Raw genomic sequence first — 25108 nt, forward strand, 5'->3', positions numbered from 1 at the left:
TCCAGAGGCGCGTCCACGGGGTCTCTATGCGGAATTGCAGGGGCAAGGTCAACGGTTTTCGGGCAGAGTTAATAGGAGGAGGCCAAGTAACTTACTTCGGGAGAAGACCGACAGTTGAAGCGTTTGTTTATTGAGGAGCAAATGCCTTTTTTTTTTTGTATGAACAAATGGCCAAGAGGTGAAGTTTGACTTTCAGGAAAAAGTAAAACCTTCCAAAAATGGACTGCGAGAGGACGACGGCTACTCGCTCGACGCCACCTCGCCACGAGAAAAGTTTGGGGCTCCTTACAATGAAGTTTGTCGCTTTGCTCAAAGAGACCCCCGATGGCATCTTCGATTTAAGAAAGGTCAGATTAAATGCAAGCGTTTTACTCCGTTTTTCTGGAAATACGGCAGATGTGAATTAAAGCAAAATGGTCAGGTGCTTCGCGCTGCGTTCAGGTGATGGAGTCGCCATTACTAATCGTAGAGTACTCCATCTTCAGTGTTCCAGTTTTAAGTGAACATAAAGCTTGTAACTGTGTGTGGACTTAATAAGCTGACATTGTGATAAAGTTGGTAGTTTGGTCTTTTTTTTAATGGTTAACTTAAACGTCGTGGACCTGTTGTGAGCCATGTCTTGTCACCGTGGGATAGGGGGGAACGAAATTTCGGTTTCTTTGTGTGTCTTTGGCATGTGGAGAAATTGACAATAAAGCTGACTTTGACTCCGCAAACTCGGTCACCTATTGATCCGCCCCCCATCATTTTTACTATTCGATTTTATTTCTTGAGTCCCCTGTCCATTTCGCCCTGTTTTTCGTGGAAAATGCATATTATATTTATATTGGTGTTTTATGTCAGTGGTTTTCAGAAACCATGGTCCAGCCACTGACTCAACCTCAGATTCAATATTTTACAATACTATAAAATGTGTGTAATGTTAACATTTGGGGGGGAAACTATTCTCCAATGAGTGAGCTATGTGTCAAGCGTGTTGTCTAGTTTTATTGATTATTCTGGCATTTCTTTCCACACTCTTCAGTGTCAAGTTTTTCTGCTCATACCTTCCTGTGCTGAGTTAGAAGGTTCACGTGGTGCTTTATTTCCAGTGCAATGTGGCACCAATGCACAAAGCCATGATCCAATCGTAGTCTTTGTATTTACAGTAAGGGGGGAAAGGCATACCTTTTATTGTGTATGAGATCTTGTTAGTTTTCCCTCTCTTCTTGAGCGCCAAACTTTGCTAATGTTTACACTGCCGGCAACTGCTCCTCCGCATCCACCCAACTCGTGCATTGTACAACCATCCTCTTCTGCCAACAGGTTTAACTTTGTATTTGTGGAGCTTAATTTGCCAAATCCTCTCTTTGAGTGCTTCATAGTGTCTCTGATTTTATTTATTTATTTTTGTTTATTTCAGCTTGTACACAGACATCAGCTAAGTCACACTTTCTTTACAAAGCTTAGAGTTCGTTCCGTACTTGCCGAAAACGGAACGGGTGGAAGCAACCTTGCTTATCGAGTCCCGTCCCAAAACTTTCATCCAAAGATTTTTCGTGTTTTCACAGATATTTATCACACAGCAATTTCATGAGAGTCTTCACAGATATTATGTAACACATTAATTTTAAAATAGTCAACATAAAAATTTCTGGTTATGTATGATGCTAATATTTGTACATTAGTACATTTACACATTAGTTTCAAAATAGCCAACATCAAAAATTTATGGTTATGTATGATGCTAATATTTGGAATTTGAATGATTGCTAACGAGTGTAACAAACAGCTATCAATGCTTTCGTCCCAGGGTTCCCGCGGACTCAGCTTACGTAATTCGATATGAGAGAGGCTCTCAGTTTCTTCTTGAAGTCCTTGAAATTTTCGGATAGTTTTAGGTCAGAGTTCAGTTTGTTCCAATTTCTTACACCGACAACCGTCAGCGATTGACCTCCAAGTGTACTGGACACTTGTCGTTGGTCAAAGTTTAATAATCCTCTGAGGTCGTGTTTTGTGTCCCTCAGGGTGAATAGGCTTTGAATATTTGCTGGTAGCATACATCTAGAAGCTTTGTACACATTTAACAGTCCTGCAAAAGTGATTAAGTCTTGGAGCTTCAGTATTCCAGTGTTTATAAAGAGGTCGTTCGTGTGAGAATTGTACGGCTTTTTGCAAATGATTCTCAGTGCTCTTTTCTGTTGTTTGTAAAGTGGTTCTAATGATGTCTGGTATGCGTGACCCCAGACCTCTGAACAATAATATAGATGTGGCTCTATGAGTGTCAAATACATTATTCTTAAAGCAGATGTACTAATTTTATTTTGCAGCCTCCACAGAATGGCCATATTTCTTGATATTTTTTTGCACAAGTTTGTAATTTGTTGTTTCCAGTTAAGTAAACAATCAAGTGTTATGCCAAGCATTTGATACTCATTAACTCGTTCGATTTTGATACCGTTTGACACCCTTTACCCCATATCTATACAATTTCTCAATCAATATTTCATGATGAATTGTGTCGAAGGCCTTTTTAATATCAAGAAATATTTCAATACTATATAGTTTTCTATCCATCGCCATTTTAGTGGTTTCTACAAAATCTAAAAGTGCATGTGCTGTCGAATGTTTTTTACGAAAACCATATTGATTTTTTGACAGTATATTTTTTTGTTCAATGTAATTCTCCAGCCTGCTATTGAATAATTTCTCAATGATTTTAGAACATTGGGGGAGGATAGAGATTGGGCGATAGTTGGTGATCTGGTGTTTGTCTCCTTTTTTAAATATGGGTAGAACTTTGGCAATTTTCATTTTATCAGGAAATATCCCACTGTTGAATGATAGATTACAGATATGTGTAAGTGGAGGCGAAATGGCATGCACTATATATTTTAGCGTCCTCATGTCTAGTTCATCAACGTCAATTGATTTCTTGCTTGAACAACTCAGTATAGTATCTTCGACTTCCTTCAAAGTTATCTGGGACAGTGAAAAGTCGTCAGCAGTATTGTCTATTCCACGATCAAAAACATTCCAGTTTATCTCCTGAGAAGGAATGTCTCGGGCGAGTCTTGCCCCCACTTCGACAAAGAACTGATTAAACTTATCTGCGATTTGCTGGGGGTCATCCACTATTTGACCGTCAATGACCAAGTGTGTTTTTTCATTTCTCTTTCTTCTGCCCTCTGCGATAGAATAAATTATGTCCCAAAGTTTTTTAGTGTAATTTTGGTTTTCGGCTAATAATCTTCCATTGTACTCTTGTTTGGCTGTCCTCAATTTATTATTGACGGAATTTCTATAAGTTTTATACTTTTTGTGAGATCTATCTGTCTTGTCCTTCAGAAATTGCTTATATAATTTTTTTTTTTCTTGCATGCATTTAGTAGTGTTTTGTTTAGCCATGGCTTGACATTTTTGTTTTTTTTTTGATTGTACGCTTGTATTTTTTTCTGTGACAATAGGGCAATGCTTTTCATATGTTTCAAGCAATGTTTTTAGAAAGTTTTCATAGGCTCTGTTTACATTATTTTCTATATAAACCTCGGCCCATGAATTTCCTCTGAGTTTTTGGTCTAGGTTTCTAAGTACGGCATTGCTTTTTGTTCTCTTTGGTGAGTTTGCTGACTTTTGAGGGTTTGGCATTCTTTGGCCACTAATGCAGAAGACCGGTAAGTGATCAGATATATCACATATCAGGATGCTACTGATATGTTTACCGTAATAATTAGTATACATGTTGTCAATTAGTGTTGCACTCTGAGGCGTGATTCGGCTTGGTTTGGTAATGACTGGGCGTAGCCCGTGTGAGTACATTTGGTTCACAAAAACTTCCGTTTGCGTGTTTTGACTTCGTCTTAGTAGGTCAATGTTAAAATCACCACATATGTAAATTATACACTATACATACAGCAGATTACAGACTTTTTCCCTGTACACAATTCAATTTCTACCGTCAGACATTCGAGCACATTCTCTATTGCAAGGGACAAGTCTTCCAAAATCTTCCAGTTGAGCCTGTTGTCAACGAACAGCGCGACTCCACCTCCAGATTTCTCCGACCGTTTTTTTTGGGCAAAATTATATCCGTTAAGATGAAAAGCTGCTCCCCTTTCTTCAGTAATCCATGTTTCCGATATTGCAATAATGTTGAAGCGTTTGTCTAAAGTCAACAGGTAATCCTGTATTTTGTCGAAATTTGCGTATAAACTCCTGCTGTTTATATGGATCAAAGAAAGTTTCTCTCCGTCGTCATTTATTTTGTTTAGGTTTTCTTCCAACAAATATCCACAAGTGTCCACTTGGCTTGTATAAAAATTGCTTTCCGAGTCAATGCTTAGATTTGGGTCATGGGCACAATATTGATTTGTAGGCAGAGTCACATTTTCATAGGCTTTTACCAGGTCCATCAGGATCTTTTGTTTATCTTGATTAGCCAGATTCCATGATTTATCCGAGCTAATCAAAGATGTTTTTGGACTTTCCATTTTCTTAATTTACAAATTGATCCAGCTCAACCAAGGCTCTGATGAGCACTGGTCTTGTATTTTCTGGGGTAGCTCCATTTGGTTTCACGTAGATTTTACAGTTTGACGTCCAGGTGCTATGAATTTTCCCTTGTTTTCTTAATTGTCGGGCTTTCCAGGCGATGGTGGCGTTTTTTTTAGTAAGATTTTCGTTTATATAGACATTGGAACCTTTCAAATTTCTTCCTTTCTTGAGCAGATCTGTTTTAAATTTTTTGCTTACAAATCTCAGCAATACAGCACGGGTGTCGTTGCCTCTGTCACTTGCAGCTTTTTTTGGAAGCAGGTAACATGAATCCAGAGTGTCTTTCTCCAGAGCTAGGTTCTTTGTTTTAAAAAACGCGGTAACTTGAGCTTCAATGGAGCGATTATCCTGCTCCTCTGCCTGCGAGCCGATAACACCACTCGCCTGATTTGCATAAGTTCTTGGCAAGATTTTAAGGCCGGTAATGATGACATCATTACCTTTGATCTGCTGGTCGAGTTCCTCCACTTCGTTTGTGAGGTCGCTGATCAATTTATCCTTGTTCTTGTTCTCTTCTTTGAGAGATTTGACCTCTCTCCTTAGTTCCTGGACCTCCGCAAGTTGTTTGATGATTTCTTGCTGTCCACTCTGCATTTCTTTCAGGACTTTTTTAACTTCTTCTATTTCACCTTTAACGTCTAAAACTTCTTCTATTCTACTCTGCATTTCTTGCAGAGCTTTCTTGATTTCTTCATAACTTTCGGACTCCCGGGTATCCCTTTTCAGGGCCATTTATAATCCTCTCGTCTTGACGTTAGCTTTGGTAGCCTAGCATGGTTAGCAACCACGATGGCGATTTTGTGCAGTATTTCCTTCCAAAGTCGTGTAATGGTCGATCGCAATAGCTTGGGCTTTCAACTTCCAGCTGATTCTCTCAGCGTTGTCATGGGCCAGGTCTGCGTGCAGATTCAGTTCGTTTGTTCGTTCGTTGTACGAATCACGGAGGCACTGATTTCCTCCTCCTCAGGTAGTGTTTATTTGCTAGGTAGTCTTCGCTGGTGGGGAAGATGTTAACATGCTGCCTGCCTGCCGCCTACATTTTTATTGACACTTGCGTTTTTAAATCGACAGGCCGCAGACATCTTAGCAGTGAAGCAGAAAAGGCGCGTATACGACATCACCAACGTGCTGGAAGGCGTGGGCTTGATTGAGAAGATAACCCAAAATATCATCCAGTGGAGGTTTGGAAAAAGATGTTTTTGATTTGCGGTATTTCCGCAAGTGGAATTGCTCCAATGAGTGTGGGATGAACACAATGACATTTAAAATCCCTCGCAAGATTCTGAACAGGTTCTTCATTGTCAACGAGAGCAAACAAGAAGAAAGTAGTCAATCTGTTTCCCCTGCAATGTGACTGCCAACATCTTCCAAAATGATCTGATACAAAACTTGCAGGGGTGAGAACAAGGGAAGTCAGAACCAGGAGGATCTCGTGCAGGTTAGGCTTCTCCAAGCCCAAATTTCTGAGCTGGATGCCCAAGAAAAAGAGCTGGACAAGCAGAAGAAGTGGCTGCAGGAGAACAACGTACGCCTAAACCGCAGCCCTGACACAGTCAAATATCCTTTTGTAATTATTGCTGATGTTCTAGTGGTGTTCACTTCCGCCTCAAATCACAGTTCTGAGGTTCTGTGTTCAAATCTTGGCTCGGTGTGGCATTTGCATGTTCATGTATATGGAGGAAAGAATGTTCAACAAACATTTTATGTCGGGTATCGTTTAACGGTGTCGCTCTGCAGTTGCGGCGATATCTCGCTTTCATTCATTTCTGTATAAAAATCAAAGGTTGGCTCACCTGCTCTCACTTTACGTTTTCTTTCTGCTCTGATGCGGGGGTTTTTTGTGGGATTTTTTTTTTCTTCGCAAAGAGGCGATTGATCAATTTCTCAGATTGTCTCTGAACAATTACACAGTCATGTGTGTCCTCTTTGGGACTATTGACTCAGAGAACAGAGAAAATGTGTTGGTGAGCGGATTATAAATATAATTGCTATTGTCAAACAGGTTAATCCCAAATTGCTCCCGGCCTTGTTTTTCTGGTTTATTGTCTCCTTCCGCCACGCTCTCTGGCCGCCGCTGTTGGATGTATTGTAATCCTCTTTGCTTAACACACCCCCACCTATTATTTTGTGACGCATGAAGACATCTGCAGTTCCTTCATGGGCGACACTATTCTCCTCATCATGCCTCCGTCTGGGACGCAGCTGGAGGTGACTCTGCTAGAGAAGGTAGTAAAATATTGCAAGACCACCTTTGGAGTATTAGAAGCAACACTGGAGAGAAACAGAATTAATTACACTTACTCGAACCAAGTAATGCAAGGAAAAAAAGTTATGTTTTAAAGCTTACAATCCCACTTCTTTCTTTTATTCTGTGGGGACCAGACTGGTCGTGAGAATTACCAGGTGAGCCTGCGCAACAAGGTAGCTCCAATCAAGGTCACGCTCCTTAACCAGGACTCAGAGTGCGGTGCGCCCATTGTCTTCCCCTTGCCCCCCAACGACATGACCACCCCCATGCTCATGCTGCCGCTGTGCACGCTCTCTGCCAGCCCACACTGTCCTTCCTTCTCCACCGTCGCCCCCACCTCTTGTTCGAGCACCACCGCCGCCTCATTCTGCAGCCAGGATTCGCTCAGCTCACACCAACAGGTGGCGCTGCTTGAACACGATGACATTCCGAGGCTAACGCCCACTCATGCACTCATGGGTAAGCACCAAAGTGTACAGGGGGAATAAAAATGTTTCAAAAGAAACATGTTGGTTTTTTATATATATAAATGGCCCGCATGTACTTATCACAGACGCACGCACACTTTCAACCTGTCTTCTTTCAGGGTGTCTCGATCAGGCGGTGACCGCTTTGGAGACGGACCTGTCTGGACCAGAGTTCCACTCTGATCTGGATGTGAGCAGCTTGTTGAGGCACAATGACATCGCGGAACTCACGAAGGAAGACGGAGATGGTATAGCCTTTTGTGGGATTCGGACAAATAATGATACCAAACTTTTGAATACAATATGTGCCTGAAACTCTTTTTGAAACCAAGAAAAACGTTGTTTGTTCACACTTTCTTGCAAAAGATGTTCACTTAATTAATGAACTGATCTCTACTGATGGTAAGCATCTTAAAGAGTATGCAATGTTGTCTCTGTTGTGCTCTGAAAAAAAAAAAAGTTGTTTCTTCATACTTTCTTGCAGAAGATGTTGACTTAATTGATGAACTGCTCTTTGCTGATGGTAAGCATCTTAAAGAGTATGCAATGTTGTCTCTTGTGCTCTGAAAACGGAAGGAATGTCAGGGTCACCCTGAGAAGAAACAATTATAACTTGGCAAGCTTAGAATTAAATGAGGATTAATATTTTTGTAATAAAGAAACAGGAAAATGAGTAAATATGACATATTGACATATTTCTTTCTGGAAAAACATGTAAAATAATGTATTCTTGAGATTTGGCTTGGAATTGAAAGATTTTTTTCTGTTCTTTTTCATGTTAATGTCTGACAATTTTCTCCTTTAGTAATCAACAACGGCTGATTTTCTTTTCTTTATTGTTTTTTTTTAAGGCATGGACTACAGTTTCACATCGGATGACACCGCCGTTGTGTCTGACCTGTTGGATATGCTCAACTACTAACGGATGAAACTCAAGGAGGTCTGGTCTTCTCTATACATCCTTTGACTCGTTTTGAACTTTCGGGAAGTTATTTATGATGTTAGTGTCCCTCCATTAACTCGTTGACAGTTTACAGAGTAAAAATGCCTGCGATATTCTTAACAAAGTTTTGAATATTTTCAGCAACCCAAAAAATCACTAGTCTCATGAATGTGTTTGTTTTGTTGAAATTGTTGGAATCCTAAATTATTGCGACATTGTCGTGTCAGGCCAGTGTTTTACTTTTTTTATGTATTTGTTTTATATGATTCATCATTTTAGCCAATATAAGAGTTTTATTTGCTGGAACTTGAATCAGTCGTATTTGTTATTTAATTGTCCACGTTTATGATCGCAAGTTCCCTTTGACTTATTGTTTGCAAGAATTCTTTATTTGCACATTTGCATATTTTTAGCAATCCAAAAAATGTCGCTAGTCTCATGGATGTGTTTGTTGTGTTGAAAGTGTCAGGAATCCTAAATTATTGCGACATTGCCGTTTCAGGTCTCGGTGTTTTGGTTTCTTTATGTATTTGTTTTTATACGGTACAGATAATGGATGGATGAATGGATGGTTAATAATTTTAGCCAATTTAAGAGTTTTATTTGCTGGATCTTGAATCAGCTGTAATTATTTAATCGGCCACATTTATGATCGCAAGTTCCTGTTGACTTATTGTTTGCAAGAATTCCTTATTTGCACATTTTTGGAAACATTTTCCAATAAATTGTTGAAATCTCAATTTATTCACCTTCCGATTTGAGGATATGCGAATGTCGCGCTTTATATTATGTTGACGAATTTCCAACATAAAGGTATAAAAAGACTTGGGTTTTTTAGAGGTGCAATAACTTTTAGGACATGTGTGTCCATTTTTTAAAGGACATTTTTAGCTTTAAAAAAAATTACTTTATTTAGTATTAGATCAGTTATGTTTACACGGAGGAAAAAAACATTCTTGTTGACAAAAGTAACTTGTATCATACTAACCTTTTCCTGCTTGGCTATCGTCACTCTTTTCATTTTCCAACATGACAGGAAAAAACAAGTGCTTGTTCCAGATGTTTAATCAGCAGTGCATTGCATGAGAATATTTAGCTCGATAGGGTGTTTACACACTTTATGAACATATCCACTTCTTCTCCCCACCACGACAACACAACAGACAGACAGTCTTTAAAAAGCTAGCTTTAGAGAGCAGAGAGAAACAACAAGCAGAGCTTCTGTAGGTTGTCAAAGTCATGCTTGGCACGCTAGGCGTGGGCAACTTCCATCTTGTTTCTGTCCTGGTTTGGCCGCGGCTAAAAAGACAAAACAAGAACATTTCAATTGAAATCAAGTTTAAGAAAAACTGGTGTAAAAAATTGCGGTATTAGCGTCTAGATAAGAAAATAATTGCACCCACAAATTGAAAGTATTTAAAATCAAAATGGCATAGAACATTTTACTTTACTCTTGTAAGATTTTCACTATTTTCTTGTGATAATGCTCCCCCCCAAAAGTTTTTCTTTCAAAAATATATTTTCTTCCAAACAAATCTTGAAAATGTAATTTTAGGATTCAGATTTAATCTCAATTGTGTTTTTTTTTGTGCGCTAACACACATTGGTACACGAAAAGAATATTTTTGTACTAAAAATATTTTTTTAGAATTTTTTTTACTAAAAGTGAGCATGCTCCTGGTCTTCGATAGCAGTATGATCTTCTTGGTATTCTTGGGCGAACGCGTCCCTTTAAAAAAAAAAACACACATAAAAAACAACAAAACAATAACTTTTGGATTCTGATTTTAATTTCAGTTGTGTTTTTTTTTGTACTCTAATACTCATTGGTACAAGACAGCTTCAAGAATATTTTTGTACTCTTACTATAAGTGAGAATCTTCCTGGCAAACGGTATGGTGGTCTTATTCTTGGTGTAGCTCTTTCCTTTAAAAAAGAAAACCACATGCACAAAAAAGTCAATCACAACTTTCATCCTAAATTCTGACTCAATAACATGTTCAAGCACCAGTAACAATATTCTCACCTTGATAAGTTGCCGATTATCCGTCAACAAAGTGGCGGCCTTATCTGAATCCAACGCAGTGGTGAGCAGTAAGGCCTGGAGACACAGCAGGAGCACCAACACAATTTTGTCCATGGTTAATGACACTCCACAGAGCTGAAGTGACACATTGCCCCTTATATAGAGATCATCAACAAGCAAAGCAAACAGCCTTCCCATCAGAAGTGAAAGGCAGCAATAACTTCCTGTGAGTCCACAAGTGCTCACATCACAAATGATGTCATGTCAATATTTCACATCAAGAGGGCTTTTCCCAATAAGAGGAAATTTTCCACAAGAGAACTACAAAAGCTCAATAATAATCTTGAATGCAGTTTCACTGACTAATTTATATTGTAGATGTACTAATCTAGATATATGCAGCTTCAAAGGACAAGTGAACAAAAACGTAAGGGTTTTTTTTTTTTTTTTTGAGGGCACAAGACAGCTTCAAGAATATTTTTGTACTCTTACTATTGGTGTGCATGCTCCTGGTCTTAGATAACAGTATGGTGGTAATATTCTTGGTGTATACTTTTCCTTTAAAAAAACACACACACACAAAGTCAATCACAATCTTCATCCTAAATTCTAACTCAATGACATGTTCAAGCACCAGTTACAATATTCTCACCTCGATAGGTTGCTGATTGTCCGTCAACAAAGTGGTGGCCTTGTCTGCATCCAACGCAGTGATGAGCAGGAAGGCCTGCAGACACAGCAGGAGCACCAACACACTTTTATCCATAGCTAATGAAACTCCACATAGCTGATGTGACACATTGCTCCTTTATATAGAGATAGCCAAGAGTTAGTCACAAATTCTCACATCACAAATGATGTCATGTCAAGATCTCACATCAAGAGGGCTGTTCCCAATAAGAGAAAGGGACACGTGTGCTTAAACTATTTTTTTAGGCCAAATATATGGCATTGAACCTATATAATGATCCCTCGTTTATCGCGGGAGATGCCTTCCAGAACCACCCGCGATAGCCAAAGATCCGCGAAATAGAAACCGTATATTTATTGATGTATTTATATGCTATATTAAGCCTTTCTAAACCCTCCCCCCTATATTTACGTTGCCTTTAAACCTTTCCCATTCCCTTATAATCATTCCTACATTGTTCTGTGCATGTATTGTACCTTTACAGTAAAGAAATGAACAAACATAATATCATCATGATGTCCCGGCTTCTTCTACGCCCCCAGTCAGTACTTTTCCCTCACCCGCTGCCGGTTGCCGGCTTCCCGCGCCTCCCACACTTGTCGTAAGTTACGGTCGTAGTGACGCATATTGCTCACAGCCACTCAGCGCACCTCCCGCGCTTGTCCTCAGTCACGTCCGCTCAGCCTATGCCCCGTGCTATCATCGTTCATCACCGTCACTCTTGGTTGGTTAGTCTAAAGATTTTTTTCCTCATTATTATCTTATGAAAACAATAGTGAAGTCGTAAAAGGTGAAGTGGCGAGAGACGACTGTAATAGCATTTTAAAAATGTACATTTTGGTTGAAAGTATTTTCAAAGTTCTTTACAAACAAGACTGCTTATTTTGGAGTGAAAAAAAATCTGGAAAAAACAAATTACAGTATGTCAGCGAAAAAAATGTTGGACATTTTTAATGGTCATATCTTTTAAAGAAACAATTTTTGGTACACATTTCTGAAGAAATAGTCTATTATTTAGGAAACAAAAAGTCTTTAGAGAATATATATGTATTTTGATAGTTTTTTGTTTTTTTTTTAAACATATCTGTGTGAAAGGGGGTGAGAGGAGACATCTTACTTAATACTTGACTCTGGAAAAGATAATATGCTAAGATACGATTGTCCCAAGAATATATCTTTTACGCAAATAAGCACTAACCCTAACCTCATTGCACGTCGCTGGTGTCATAAACAAACATGTTTCGTTTTGAGCATGTCTTAAGTGTGATGCCATCCAAGAAATTACAGAAAGACAAAAGAGGAAGCGGCATAACAAAACGATGCAACAGCAGGAGGCCAACAAGGTCCATGTCTTGTTTCGCCACCCGTAATGCAACCGCAAGAAAATATCTTCCTCTTTTTTTGTTTGCATCACCAAAAGATGCAAGTCCAGCATCCTAGCGCAGCTCATTCGTTTATTATCGGAACAAGCTTCAACATGATACAAATACGTATTGGATTATAGTATCACATGATGATATTTCGTTAAATTGACTGAATACAAGATTTCAAAAAGTTGATCAAAACCCTTGATTATTTCCAGTCAGCGTTCAAAAAACATTTACATGGACTAGGGTGAGGAGGAGGCGGTGGTGGTGGTGGGGGGGGGGGGGGGGGGGCGGAGGAGGAGCAGGAAGATCCTCCTTGGGAAACAGACAGACAACACGGTTAGCTTGATCCATTGGAGAAAAAACAACAATCAATAACGGCAATCACCCCTTTGCTGCCCAACAGGCCGCATCCTCCGGGTCTCCAGCTGCAGTTGGAGTACCCTTGTTTCTTTCTGGGCATTTCTCTCCCCTGCAACACAATAACCATGCAGTGAAAAACGGACTAATATGAAACCAAACAACTTTGCGGTTCTCTTGTTCTGTTGTACTTTTTTGGACCTTTTATAATATAATCTTACTGCAGTAATGTCTCGGAAACGACTGAATTCATTTTGCAGTGGAAAAAAAGAAAAAAGTCAAAAACTTTGGAGAAACCAAAATTCTCTGAGAAAATCAGTTGTCTATTTACAAAAAAAATATATATATTGGACAAATTAAACGGAATATTTGTGAAAAAGAGTCTTCATTCTCCACAGAGACTCCTAAGATTATGAATTTCATGTTCTGTATTCTTGCTTTCCAATTTTAGATGTACTTAAATGCTACTTTCAATTTTGATAGGAAAGCACGGTATATTAGTATATGAAATAAGTTTTGCATTCTTGGGAGAAAAAAAACAGACAAACGTGACATACCGGCGGAGGCTGGTTCTGAGGTCCTGCGATGCTCATGGCTTCCGTCGACGGCGGGGCCAACAGCAGCAGCTGCAGCAGCTGCACGCACAACAACAGCGCCAGCGCTCGTGTGTCCATGTCGGCCTTTTCCTTCAGTTGATGCCTGTTGATGTCATCTTATATAGATAGCCAAATAGCACGTCCGCCACGCATCAGCAAATTGGAAGCGTTGCATTTATTTGCCTAAAGTGCAGACTATCTAAAATGGCATCTCCCCTCGAGAAGCCTAATAGGCCGCTGCCTGTTTACACACATTAGGTTTGAAAGTCGGCATGATAGGATCGACATGTAAACAGAAGACTTGTTTGTGTTCAGTATTGTGTGTTTTGATTATTTTTCTTATTTCTTTAAGGAGCCCTATCTGGTAACCTCAAAGACGGAGTCACGTGATGAATGGTGATATGCAGTTATGATTGTCTTTGAATATTTTTGCATATAAGTTACTTTTTGGTGGAGTATTTATTAATGTCTATTCACTTATTAGGCTTAATGTGTTTTGATTCAAACTTTACTTTGACTATACACAATCCAATAGTTGTGAATTCTTCCTCATGCAGTCAGAGGAAATTTGTGTGTTAGTGCATGTGTTTTTCTACCTCAATCCGATTTTTGTCCTCATTATTTATTTCTGCCTCATAATGTACGTGGCCTTGAGCTGTGTCCACAAGTCTTTGACCCCATAAGTCAAGTGACGTGGGCCCACTGGGCCACCTCCAAATTTCTTATAAAAAGCTCCCAAAACCAACAAACGCTCATCTCCAGCATAATTGTTTGTTTTTCCGTGTATTGTACCCGTTCTCCAATAGCCAGCACTCCATTTGCACCAGTTGGTGAGTGGTGAAGGCAACCAGACAAAACAAACGCATGGTTACGTAAAGACTATTGTCTTCTCTTAAGATTTATGTGGCGTCGTAGTTTACGTCACCTCATTCCTGCTAGTTTATTGTGTAAGTGATTAAGGTGGAGGAAGCTTATACTCATTTTCTTTTCTTTTTTTCTGAAAAGGGATTAGAGAAGCAGGGCGGTCCTGAACTCGTACTGTGCTGCTGGACTTTCTCATAGGTGCTCATGACTTGTCCTTTGCATGCATGTGAAAAACATTTGTATTTTCCGCTCTTCTGACCAGCAACTGGGTAAGTCGATACACATTTTGGTTTGCCGGGCTGAAAATATTGAGCCACATCAGCTCACACTGATCATTTTAATCGAGTGTGTTGAGAGATCTAATACAAGTTAGACATGCAGCGAGCCTCGAGGACGGAGGTGGACATGCCTGCATTAACTTAGTTTTTACTTCGTTAAGATGACTTAGTTTTTATTTTCATATTGAAATTGATTTACAAGAAAGTTAAAGAAAGACTTTTCCAACTTAAGATTTTATTTTTCTTCCCAGGTCTTTTTTTGCACATCTCTTCGTTGACATGACGACAGCAGGCTGAACAAACGTGTCAGCCATGGGCCGCAAGTTGGATTTGTCCGGCCTGAGCGACAATGAGGCCGAGCACGTGCTGCAGGTGGTTCAGCGCGATATGAGGCTGCGCAAGAAAGAGGAGGAGCGACTCAGGTGAGCATACGACATTAAATTATCGAGTCACATTTTTTTCCTTTTAGTGAGAGATTTAATTTCTAAAGGACACATTTTTCAGGATTTCCTTTGATGTGTTCGTCATACGTGTTTTTTTCCATGCGACCTCTCCCCGCCCCTTTTTTCCCCTGCAATGTGGTGCGCCCAAGAGGATTATGAAACAATCCTAATTGAAGTATAGTCTAAAGATCAATCTAAATCTAGGGCCCCATTTTCATTCCAGGCCTTGTAAAGATTAGGACAGACGCTCCAAACCGCAAACAGGAAGCCATGGCCCTTTCATGTCGTTTCCTCATCACTGCCAAATTGTGCATGTCCAAGAACCCTTTAACAATGGCTGCCCCCTCATGGCTCTCTGACACAGTGCACCTTTAAGACTTCTTGCTTCTCTTGCAAAACTGCTTTGAGTAAGCTTGCTTGATTGTCTGAGTTGTGTCACATCAATTGGGTTGCAATGTCATAAGTTGAACTTGAGTTGCTTTCCTTTCCGGCACGCAAAAATCTATTTATGTTTCCCTTCCAAATCCTCCCTTTGCCCCCCTCCTGCCAGTGAACTGAAGCAGGCGCTGGACGAGGAGGGCAGTCGCTGCCTGCTGCTGTCACGCCAGCGCTTCTTCAACCAGCGCTGCTGCATCCGCTGCTGCACGCCCTTCAGCTTCGTGATCAACCCCAAGCGGCAGTGTCGTGACTGCCTGTACAACGTGTGCAAGGCCTGCAGGCTTTACAGCAAACCTGACAAAGCCTGGCTCTGCTGCGCCTGCCAGAAGAGCAGGTAAGCCATTGGAACTTTGCGCATGCGTGCCTGGCCTGCTTGTGTGACCTCAGCGCATATTAATTCCATCTTTGGCCTCTGCTGGAGGAATGGATTTAGAATTGATGTCAGTTGGAAAAACAATGAAGAAATAGATGATTGTGTTTTTTTTGCTTTGACTTGGAAGTGCAAATTTGAGTTACAAGTCCTACACACACACACTTAACTTTTGAAGTATCTAGTGGACTTGGAGAATCTTTGGTGAACCCGCTGGTGTGTTTTTTAGGTTGTTAAAGAAACAGTCACTGGATTGGTTCTACACGCACGTGAAAGGACGCTTCAAACGCTTCGGCAGCGCCAAAGTGCTGAAGACCATCTACAGGAGACACTTGGCTGAGCACAGTCCAGTTTCGGAGCTCACCGGTACGCCTCTACCAGCCTCCGGTGCGAATGCTTGTTTTCATGCGGGCAGGAGTAATAAGGATTAAACTCGCATAACTTTTTCGGCTTACTGGAAGCGCTGCCAGATTAGTTTTAAAATTGCAATGAAATGATTTTTGAAAATTGTTCAGCTCTGTAAGTGACATGAAGCAATATCACCATCATGACACAACACAACACGCGTGTGTGGTTTATTTCATGCGGCTTGTGTGAAACCTCCTCCCTCTCCAAACATGATTGGGAGTGACCCGTTGTTCTGTCTTGACCCGGCGAGCGGTAATACCGCACACAAGGCCGAGCGCTAATGCACTTACATAAGCACAAACGGCCGCATTGTTGCATGACTATTGACATGATGTGGTCAGAGCTCAAAGCTGTCTCTATTAGAACCCCATCGCTCTTGACCCCCACCCCCTCCGAAAATTCCTTCTCATTTTGAACAAGTGTGTTTTGCAGAGGCGAGCACCTACGAGGAGAGCATCTGCAATGAAGGCAACGTCTGTGACAGTGACACCACCTTCTACAGACAAACTAAAGGTTTCAGCAACACTGCTAATGAGAAAATTCACTGCACTCATTTCACACTTGATTGTTCACTGCAATAGCACACACTTCACCAAAACAACCAATTAGTTTACCAATTGGACCAAATATGAAGAGGTTCATTCTGCTAACGGGACAATCGGATTTGTTTTTTTTTTGTGTCGGTGTTCAGAGCACAGCATGGCAGAGACGCTCACTGTGGCCTTCCGGGTGGCGGAGGAGGCCATAGATGAGGCGATTTCCAACGCAGAGATCGATGCTACCAGTCAGGTCATTGTTGCTCACCATTCTTTTCAACCAGCGTGTACTACCGATTGCAAACATGCCTCCGTTTGTACGCTAATCTGTTTCAGTCACAAACTTTTGTCCTGAGATGATCAGCTTATGTCTTTTTTGTGTAATCAGGAGAATCAGAATGAAGCCCATTACCTGCGTCAGCACAGAGGAGAGCTCATTCAGGAGCTGGCCAAAACCATCATGCAAAAAGTAAGATGGAGTGTGATCAGATCATGGTGTGCGCCACAAGCCTATAACCACGTTCTAATTGCGCATGGAAGATCATTTCCAAGAGGAAGATCTTGGCTGACATGGAGCAGGAGGACGAGCAAGAAGGATCGCTGGAGCCCAACGTCCACCGCCGTGGCGACCAGGTTGGCGGAAGCTTTAAACACCTCAAAGGCCTCTGGGTGAGCGATTATTTAAAAAAAATAAAATAAAAAAAAAAAAAACCCCGGTGACAAGCGCTGACCTCAAGCGGTCCCCCCACAACGTTTTCGTTTTGTTCTGATTTACAGAGGTCACAGTCTGCCTTCTCACTGATGGACAACAATCGAGACGCTCGTCAGACATCACCTAAGGGAGGAGGATCTGCCGTGTCTCCTTGGACCAGTGTTGAGCGTTTGGAAAACGCTGGTGCATCACATTTCTTTTTAAATGACGCACAGAGGGAAAATCACATCAATAATTGACAATTTATTGCACAGATTAAAGCCCTGCTTTACTTTACTAACACCTTCCTATTTGTCTCCACATGGAGGGATGTCCTCTGTGTTGAAGAGTCCAGACGGGAACTGGATTGCCCTGCAGAGCGCTCAGCTGTCGCGGCCGAGCCTGCTGGCCAAGAGGAAGAGTCTCGTCTACAGCGCCTTGGAGAGAGAATCCGGAGCGGTGTCCGCTTACGAGGGCATGGATTCTGACAACGAGGGTAAACCTGAGTTAGACTCCTCCTGGGGAGCTATACTCCAGGAGTTCCACAGGAAGCTGACGGCTTCCAAAGTTCGTCGGGATGCTGACGACAGAAAAGATGCTCGGTCAGACTCCGAGGGGAAGATTCCAAAATCTCCGGTGGCTCTCGTTAAGAGGCAGCTGCCGCTGTCGGAGGACAGACGGCCATCGTCTAAAAGGACCAGCATCATCGACATCAGCTTCAACGAGAATGCCGCTGCAGACGTGAGTGAAGTGGTATCTGGAAAAGCTAAGAGATCGCGAAAAAAGAGAAGAAGCAAAAGAAGAGCGACACTATCTGAACCTCTTCTCATGGTAAGATGAGCTCATCACTTTTCTGTTAACAAAACCCAGTTGTGAATTCACTGCACTAACCAACTTAGCTGTCAACTTAGCATTGACCGCCAAAAATTGACAATAGTTGAGTCGACTAATCTTATTTTTGTAGTCGTCAGTGCCTCCAACCTTCTTCCCGTTGACAGGATTATAACAGGAAAGATATCCATTCCTGTTCTCCATCCGACGCCGACACTCCTGACACTTTGACACCTGACGCCATGACTCCTGAAGTCAATCAAGTCGAGCAGGATCTTACAACGGATACGCCACAATCCGCAGAAACCGTCTCCAAGCCCTTAGTCAGCGATGAAGATGCAGAAGAAGACAATGACGCGCAGGGGAACGAGATGAGAAGCCAAGATGATGATGATGATGACAACAACATAGACTTGGGGAAAGTTAAGGCAGAGGATGAGAAAGTAGAGGGGGAGGAAGAGGAGGAGATCAAATCTAGGTTGTACAAGCTGGTGGCAAAGTCCAGACAGGCATACTTCTCGTCCACCGACGATGAACTTGACCGAGCAGGAAGAAGTGAGGAGGACCAATGGAGCGATGGTCAGGAAGAGACCGAAGGACTCACACACCAGCTCAGCCAACTGGAGAAGGAAGTCCGAGCCACAATGTTGTCCTCCACAGAGGAGGAGCTTGACCGTCTCACGGATGAGGAGGAAAACAAGGAAGAGGAGGAGGAAGAAGAGCCGCTGGAGGTAAAACTATGCCGGTTGGCCAATCAAGCGGCCGTCACCCAGTTTTCATCCACCGAGGACGAGCTGGACCGCGAGGAGGCCGCTCATGAGGAGACGCTGTGGAAGCTGCAGGAGGATAAGGCGGCGCAGGCCTCTCAGGTGCGCCACTTGGCCAGTCTAGTCAGTGCCTCGCAGTTTTCCTCCACTGAGGACGAGCTAGATCGTGTTGGCGAGGATGAGGAACTATGGCGGGAAAACCTGAGAGAGAAACCTGCAGATGAAGCAATGAGTGAAGAGCTTTCAGATGCAGCAGTGGAAGACAAAGACGTCCAGAGGGACAGCATTGGGAAGTGGGAGAGCGAGGAGGAAGATGTTGAGTTTGACAAAATCATCATCACCATGTTGACATTGACGCTGCAAGATATGCAGGAACAGGCCAACTCTGAAGAGAAGACTGACGTGAAGGATGCGGAGACTGAAGAAGAGAGGAAAGATGAGACGGTGGAAAATCTGGAAAGGAAGGACGCAGCAAAGACGGAGCAGAAGCAGAATCAGCATATAAAGACGGATGATGAGGATGAAAAGACAGACGAGAACAGGAATAAGGACGCAAAGATGGATGAGGACAGCGATGAGAAAGTAAAGACAGATGAGAATTTAGTTAATGAGAAGAAAGAGGACGAAAAGATAGACAAGAACTGGGGCCAGAATGTGAACATAGAAAAGGACAGCAACGAGGCAATTGGAGATCCGAAAGAGGACACACCGACAGAACAGGACATTAACCAAGATGCAAAGTCAGAAAATGCGAGGACAGAGCAAGAGAATTGGAACAAGGATGAAAAGACTGAGAAAGAGAGGACAATTGACACCATGACAAACGAGGAAAGCGATGAAGACGCCAAGACAGACAAGGGCAGGAACATGAATGGAAAGATGAACGAGGAGACAAGCCATGTGATGAAAGAGGAAACAAAGACAAGTGAGAACACAGAAATGGACACGCAGACCGAGGAGAAGAACGAGAAGGAGCAAAACACGACAAAGGACCACGTCAAAAACACAATGACCAATGAGGAAAGAAATGATGACATAAAGAAAGACGAAACAAGTCACGAGGATAGAAAGACCACTGATGAGAGGAAAGAAGAAGAGAAGACCGAAAAGGAACAGAACAAACTTGGAAACACAGACGACGAGGGGAACATAAACACTGACCAGGAGACAGACGACGAGAAGAAAGAAGATCCACCGACAGGTGAAAATGGGAACAGAGACACCAAGGCAGATGAGACAAAAGATGCCTCAAAGACAGACAAGGACTGGAGCAAGGCAGATGAGAACCGGGAGAGCAACAAGACAACAGATGGTGAGAAGGAAGAGGACTCAATGATAGATGAGATCAAGAATGCAAAGGAAGGGGAGGAGAGGAAAGTTGAAGCGAAGACAGACAAGGACTGGAAGAAGGCATCTGAAGATCCCAAAGAACGCACGCAGACAAATGAGAACAGGAATGAGGCTGGACAGTCAAACAAGGTAGCCGAGGGTCTGACAGAGCACACAAATTCAGAAGGGAAGGAAGGGAAAAAGGATCTGAAGACAATCAAGGAGACAGATGATGAGATGAAAGAGGATGTGGTAGCCGAGAAAGATGAGAGTGTAAAGACAAATGAGAAAGAAGTTGCAAAACAGGTCTGGGAAGACCCCGTGAGTCTACTTGAAGACGCAGAGAAGCAAATTGTAGGGGAACTCACAGAAACACACAAAAGTGATGATCTTTTGTTCAGTTGTCCGCCTGGTAGACAACAGGAACTAGTGGTGGCGGCCAAAGATGAGGACGATGGAAGAGGAAACGTGGCCGCCATGGATGATGGGCTGTTGCCGGAGGAGATCCGAAAGGTAAAAATGACCATAAATTACCGTTTTTTTTTTAACTTTTTCTGTAAAAAAAAACAACAAACATCAATAGCCAAAATAAATTCAAAAAAAAATAAAAAATGACAATGTAAAGCAGGGGTGTGAAACTCATTTTTTTTGGCGGGTTTAACCCTAGCTTTAAACCCTACTTTGAAACCCTAACTCTAGTATGAAACCCTACTTTGAAGCCCTAAGCCTAGCTTTAAACCCTACTTTGAAACCCTAACTCTAGTATAAAACCCTGCTTTGAAACTCTAACCCTAGTTTAAAACCCTAACCATAGCTTTAAACCCATGTTTGAAACCCTAACCTGTACAGTAAGGATTTTTTTAGCAAAAAGAAGAGACCATAAGCCTTTTATTTTGAAAAGTAAATATATAGTTGTAAAAAAAATGTACAGCTAATTTTGTGCTGCTGCTGCTGCCAGAGTGATTGATATCGCTTAACACAGCTTTATGTAGTCAGGATGGTTCCACGGCCACCTCATTTTGAGCCAGAAAAATCCCTAAAGGAGAAACTTCAGTTTATCTAAGAATTTTTTAGTGGTAGTGCAGGGGATGGATCATGGTCCTAATGAAAGGTGTGGTGGTGGTGGTGGTGGGGGGGGTCGTGTCCCACCCATCCATCCCTACTACCATCTGTGTCTATGCAGGCAAAAATGATCCGTTTAGCTTCCGTTCCTTCTTGTAACTGGCGTCTGCATATGTTCCTAGAGGTACTCAGCAGCATCCCTGTGCAGCATCACAACGGAGGTCCTGAAGGTTCTGAATGCCACAGAGGAGCTACTTCAGGGGGTGGAGGGCCGGGAAAGCTGCCGTTCTTCTGCCCCTGCTTTGCCTGCCAACGCTGACCCCAAGAAACTGGATCAGCAGCTCTTTGCACTGGAAGAGAAAGTAGGCAGTAGTTGAGAGCTGGCAAAATAAGATCTGTGTTTTTGTTTACACTCAATCATTTAATGAAATAACAGAACTCGTGTAAATGCTTGGTAGTCTGGATTAAAGAACAAAGTGGTGAACAACGTAATTCTATGCAGGTGTACGTGGCGGCGGGCTCGGTCTACGGGGTGGAGGCTGAGCTTGGCGAGCTGGAGGAGCGCGCCAGGGGCATCTCCAGCAGCACATCTGACACGGAGCTGTTTTTCCTGGAGGAGCAAGTTGCGTCAGCCGCCACCCGGGTTCAACAGTCTGAACTACAGGTGAGTATTTGTAGACCTCAAGACACTCAAATCTTAGTTTTATAAAATCGACCCAAGCAGAGTTGATTGATTGATTGATTGATTGATTGATTGATTGATTGATTGATTGATTGATTGAACATTTATTGTGTACATTATCATGGAGTAGTAGTAACCCCATTTCTACTGGTCTACTGGAATGCTAAAATAAAAGTAACACTGCATAAGAAAAGCAAAATAAGTAGATACACTGCAATCCTTCATTATTGTTTGTTTCATTTTGTCGCAGATCAGCGACATCTCCACGAGGATCGCAGCGTTGAAGAGTGCCGGTCTGGATGTGGACCCGCAGTCCCGCTCCGCCAAGACTCGGACCGTCCCGGTCATGGTAAATACTGTTGCGCATTTGGACTAATCACATGTGCGCGTGATGCGACCTGACCCACATGATGTCATTGGCCTCACAAAAGACAACGTTGTCTCTGCAGCCTCTCACGCTGAGCTCATCTCGACAGCTGAGACGACGACTGCCGGCGCTTCCACGCACGAGTAAGTGCGACTCACGTCACACTACGCAACCTCACTTACTTCACCAAGGTGGGGAAGATTTATACCAGGCTCATTTCTACGGAGAACAGGGGGGAAAAAATCCATATTGATGATTCTTATTGTTTCATTTCATTGTGTTTCAGAGGACAACAAAAGCTGATTTCAGGAGCAAGAAGTCCTGCAGTGCCGTCTTTACTCGTGCCTTACTGTTTGTTGTTCACTAGAAAGAAAAGACTTGAAAATCTAGCAAATTACTTTACTTTACATCTTTACAGTAGTGTAGTGCTTCTCAATTATTTTCTGTGATGTCCCCTTTAGGGAGAAGAAATATTTTGGGTCCCCACCCCCCCATGTTATTAACATTAGAGAAAACCAAAAAATAAATAATAAAGTTCAATATTATCTTTATTATATTATTAGAATATCTGTTCAATATTTTTCCATGGTGTCCCACTGCACTTTTTATCGCCTGCTCTGTCTGTGCTGCGTGTGCGAATACTTTTTTCAGTTCATATGAAAAAACTGAAAATGCGTATTGAAGCTGGTGCCACCTCACTGGAAAACAAAACGAAGAAGAAGATGACGTAACTTCCTGTTCACCAACGAATCGTGAATTGTTTGTTTGTTTTGTTTGTTTGTTTGTTTGTTTGTTTGTTTGTTTGTTTGTTTGTTTGTTTGTTTGTTTTATTTAGGATCCCCATTAGCTATCGCAATGCCAGCGCTACTCTTCCTGGGGTCCTTGTATTTCCCGTTCACCAACTGATCTAGTCAGTGAGTGATTTGCATTTGCAGTTCATCGCGAGAACGGATCAGCGAGGGAACTAATCCGGACTTCCCCGTTCGCGAACGAGACAATGGGTCAACTGCCTTCCTTCCCGTGCATCAACGGATCAGTCAGTGAACGTGTTGCGTCTCCCTCCTGGCGTGAACTATGTCAGCCAGAATATCGACGGACGATTTGCCAAGGAAAGAAAGAACCACTCACTGAAACACAACTTCTTTTATGCACTTTTTCTCCAAGTGGTGGATTCTGTCCACAATTTAGGGAGCGCGTTATCTGCGCCTCACGGAAAAAGCCTTTGCCAATCACCTGTTATCCAATTTACTCACTGCGTGCTCGTTTGATTTCTTCAGATTTAGGAAAATGCAAAGACACTGAAGCAGAAATTAGACTTACACAGATTGGTTGAGTTCAATGACATTTCTTGTTCAAAAAAGCTCTGTTTTCAGGAAAGTACAATACAGCGCTGGGCCCTTCAAGAGCGGAAAGACTCCATTCAGAAAAGGCAAAGTCCAAGGTTGTTAAATCAGTTTTATATTCAGTAGCACATTGTGGGCCGAGATTGATGGGTGATGAGTCTTCAGGGTGGGGCAAGTTCGAAGGAGAGTCTGCTTCCATGGGAGTGGTGCTGGTTATGGGCGATTCGGTGTGTAGGTGGGGGGCTGTTGGTGTATGTGCGGAGGGGCGCTGTTGTCTTCCATCCCGTCTTTCGGCCTTGGCAATCATCTTTGGCCGAGTCTTTGGGTGGTTCCTTCTGGCACCTGCTGGTTTTATCTCCACGCGACCTTCCTGTGAACATTCTTCTCCAATCTTGGACATACACTGTCGTACCTCATTCTTTTAATTTTGTCATTTTGTACGAAATTATGTTAGCTTTTGGCTGTGACATCATTAATCTATTGCTGTTCTTTTGATACATCATGTCTTTGCTTATTCTGAGTTTAATCATGCTTCCAACCGTATCTTTTCTTTGTTAGGCAAACTATTTCCCTCTGTGCAGAGCGTTCAGTAGTAATCAAAAACTGGCGTCTAGCATTAGTCAAAACATAAGATACAATCAAGTACTGAACGGTCAAGACGACTCTGGCCGTGTCCATGATTCAGAGAAAAAACATCAGGCATGCATTACACAGTTCCTTAAGGGTCATTAAGCTATTTAGGCAATATATCAAAAGTCATTTGTTATTTCAAAGTGCTCAGAAATATATATCAGATCATAAATTTATAAAAAACCTTTCTCATCACCACTTATCAAAAATGTCTAGTTATGTCTTCTTTATTGATTTGGTGTGTAATTATATGCTTAAAATGTTTCTTTTATTTATTTAATATGTGAATATACTTGTCTGCTTATGTACTTTATTCAATGAGGTTTGAGCATATCTGTTTTTGTAGCTAGGCAGGACTTTTTGTATTTTGACCCCATTTCCTGCACAAGCAATATTCAATATACAATATTCATTGTATGTGCCTTCTTATTTTTACTTTTTGTATTGTTTATGTGAATGTGTAATATGTTTTGTCACCGTGGGATAGTAGGAAACGCAATTTGGATCTCTTTGTATGTCTTGACGTGAACAAATTGACAATAAAGCAAACTTTGACTAACGGCTAACTTTATTCCATGAGGGGATGCGCCGTTATGCAACAACGGGGAGGTTATACTTCTCTTTGGGTAATCTTGATTTTATAGCACGTATAGTAGTTTTTAAATAACGTGTATGCATCTATCCGCCTAAATATTGTTATCCAATATATCTACTGCAATTTCACATTGAAATTTACTATTATTATTATTGTTTATTATTATTTTAATAAACATTAAAACCTGTTAAAGCTTGTCTGGTGTTTTATTCCTTTTTATTTTTTTGGGGCATGAAAACAAAA

General features: G+C 41.7%; 3 protein-coding genes across 10 annotated transcripts; 2 read left to right on the top strand and 1 right to left on the bottom strand.

The window, feature by feature from the left end:
- Nucleotides 1–112: 112 nt before the first annotated feature.
- LOC148387071 (transcription factor E2F5-like) lies at nt 113–12474 on the top strand. 3 transcript variants are annotated; one of them, XM_088396716.1, is made up of 9 exons: nt 113–347; nt 5605–5714; nt 5929–6090; nt 6651–6759; nt 6916–6995; nt 7083–7240; nt 7368–7496; nt 7733–7771; nt 8100–12474. In XM_088396716.1, the coding sequence occupies exons 1-9, from the start codon at nt 219–221 to the stop codon at nt 8168–8170; spliced, it is 987 nt and encodes a 328-aa protein (XP_088252842.1). In that variant the 5' UTR covers nt 113–218; the 3' UTR covers nt 8171–12474. The 3 variants fall into 3 exon arrangements, 2 of the variants coding, with proteins under 2 accessions (XP_088252842.1, XP_088252841.1); XR_015862640.1 differs by having other exon boundaries at nt 6916–7240; nt 7368–7650; XM_088396715.1 differs by having other exon boundaries at nt 6916–7240.
- LOC148387072 (uncharacterized) lies at nt 9239–13385 on the bottom strand. 2 transcript variants are annotated; one of them, XM_088396732.1, is made up of 9 exons: nt 13193–13385; nt 12664–12747; nt 12513–12587; nt 10870–10944; nt 10710–10775; nt 10218–10292; nt 10058–10117; nt 9852–9920; nt 9239–9490 (listed from the first exon to the last, which is right to left on the bottom strand). In XM_088396732.1, the coding sequence occupies exons 1-9, from the start codon at nt 13307–13309 to the stop codon at nt 9443–9445; spliced, it is 669 nt and encodes a 222-aa protein (XP_088252858.1). In that variant the 5' UTR covers nt 13310–13385; the 3' UTR covers nt 9239–9442. The 2 variants fall into 2 exon arrangements, with proteins under 2 accessions (XP_088252858.1, XP_088252857.1); XM_088396731.1 differs by having other exon boundaries at nt 12513–12590; nt 13193–13383.
- Nucleotides 12581–24836, top strand: myripa (myosin VIIA and Rab interacting protein a). 5 transcript variants are annotated; one of them, XM_088396673.1, is made up of 17 exons: nt 12581–13627; nt 14237–14293; nt 14625–14795; nt 15367–15588; nt 15854–15990; nt 16465–16545; nt 16724–16821; nt 16957–17037; nt 17109–17237; nt 17346–17463; nt 17588–18090; nt 18258–20699; nt 21431–21610; nt 21751–21912; nt 22181–22279; nt 22380–22488; nt 22584–24836. In XM_088396673.1, the coding sequence occupies exons 3-17, from the start codon at nt 14686–14688 to the stop codon at nt 22598–22600; spliced, it is 4488 nt and encodes a 1495-aa protein (XP_088252799.1). In that variant the 5' UTR covers nt 12581–13627; nt 14237–14293; nt 14625–14685; the 3' UTR covers nt 22601–24836. The 5 variants fall into 5 exon arrangements, with proteins under 5 accessions (XP_088252799.1, XP_088252797.1, XP_088252798.1 ...); XM_088396671.1 differs by having other exon boundaries at nt 12581–14364; XM_088396672.1 differs by having other exon boundaries at nt 12581–14293.
- Nucleotides 24837–25108: the final 272 nt, after the last annotated feature.

Source organism: Syngnathus floridae, chromosome 14 (assembly GCF_059516105.1).
Source record: "Syngnathus floridae isolate MCC-2025c chromosome 14, RoL_Sflo_1.0, whole genome shotgun sequence".
NCBI classification, from domain to species: domain Eukaryota; kingdom Metazoa; phylum Chordata; class Actinopteri; order Syngnathiformes; family Syngnathidae; genus Syngnathus; species Syngnathus floridae.

Coding starts and splice junctions, on each gene's coding strand:
- LOC148387071 (XM_088396715.1), top strand. CDS start 219: ATGGACTGCGAGAGGACGACGGCTACTCGCTCGACGCCACCTCGCCAC. Junction 7,241..7,367: donor GCCCACTCATGCACTCATGG/GTAAGCACCAAA, acceptor GTCTTCTTTCAG/GGTGTCTCGATCAGGCGGTG. Junction 7,497..7,732: donor CACGAAGGAAGACGGAGATG/GTATAGCCTTTT, acceptor ACTTTCTTGCAG/AAGATGTTGACTTAATTGAT.
- LOC148387072 (XM_088396731.1), bottom strand. CDS start 13,309: ATGGACACACGAGCGCTGGCGCTGTTGTTGTGCGTGCAGCTGCTGCAG. Junction 10,945..12,512: donor TCCTCCTCACCCTAGTCCAT/GTAAATGTTTTT, acceptor CTGTGTCTGCAG/GCCTTCCTGCTCATCACTGC. Junction 10,293..10,709: donor CAGGAGCATGCACACCAATA/GTAAGAGTACAA, acceptor CTGTGTCTCCAG/GCCTTACTGCTCACCACTGC.
- myripa (XM_088396669.1), top strand. CDS start 14,686: ATGGGCCGCAAGTTGGATTTGTCCGGCCTGAGCGACAATGAGGCCGAG. Junction 16,546..16,723: donor CTTCTACAGACAAACTAAAG/GTTTCAGCAACA, acceptor GTCGGTGTTCAG/AGCACAGCATGGCAGAGACG. Junction 21,913..22,180: donor TTCAACAGTCTGAACTACAG/GTGAGTATTTGT, acceptor ATTTTGTCGCAG/ATCAGCGACATCTCCACGAG.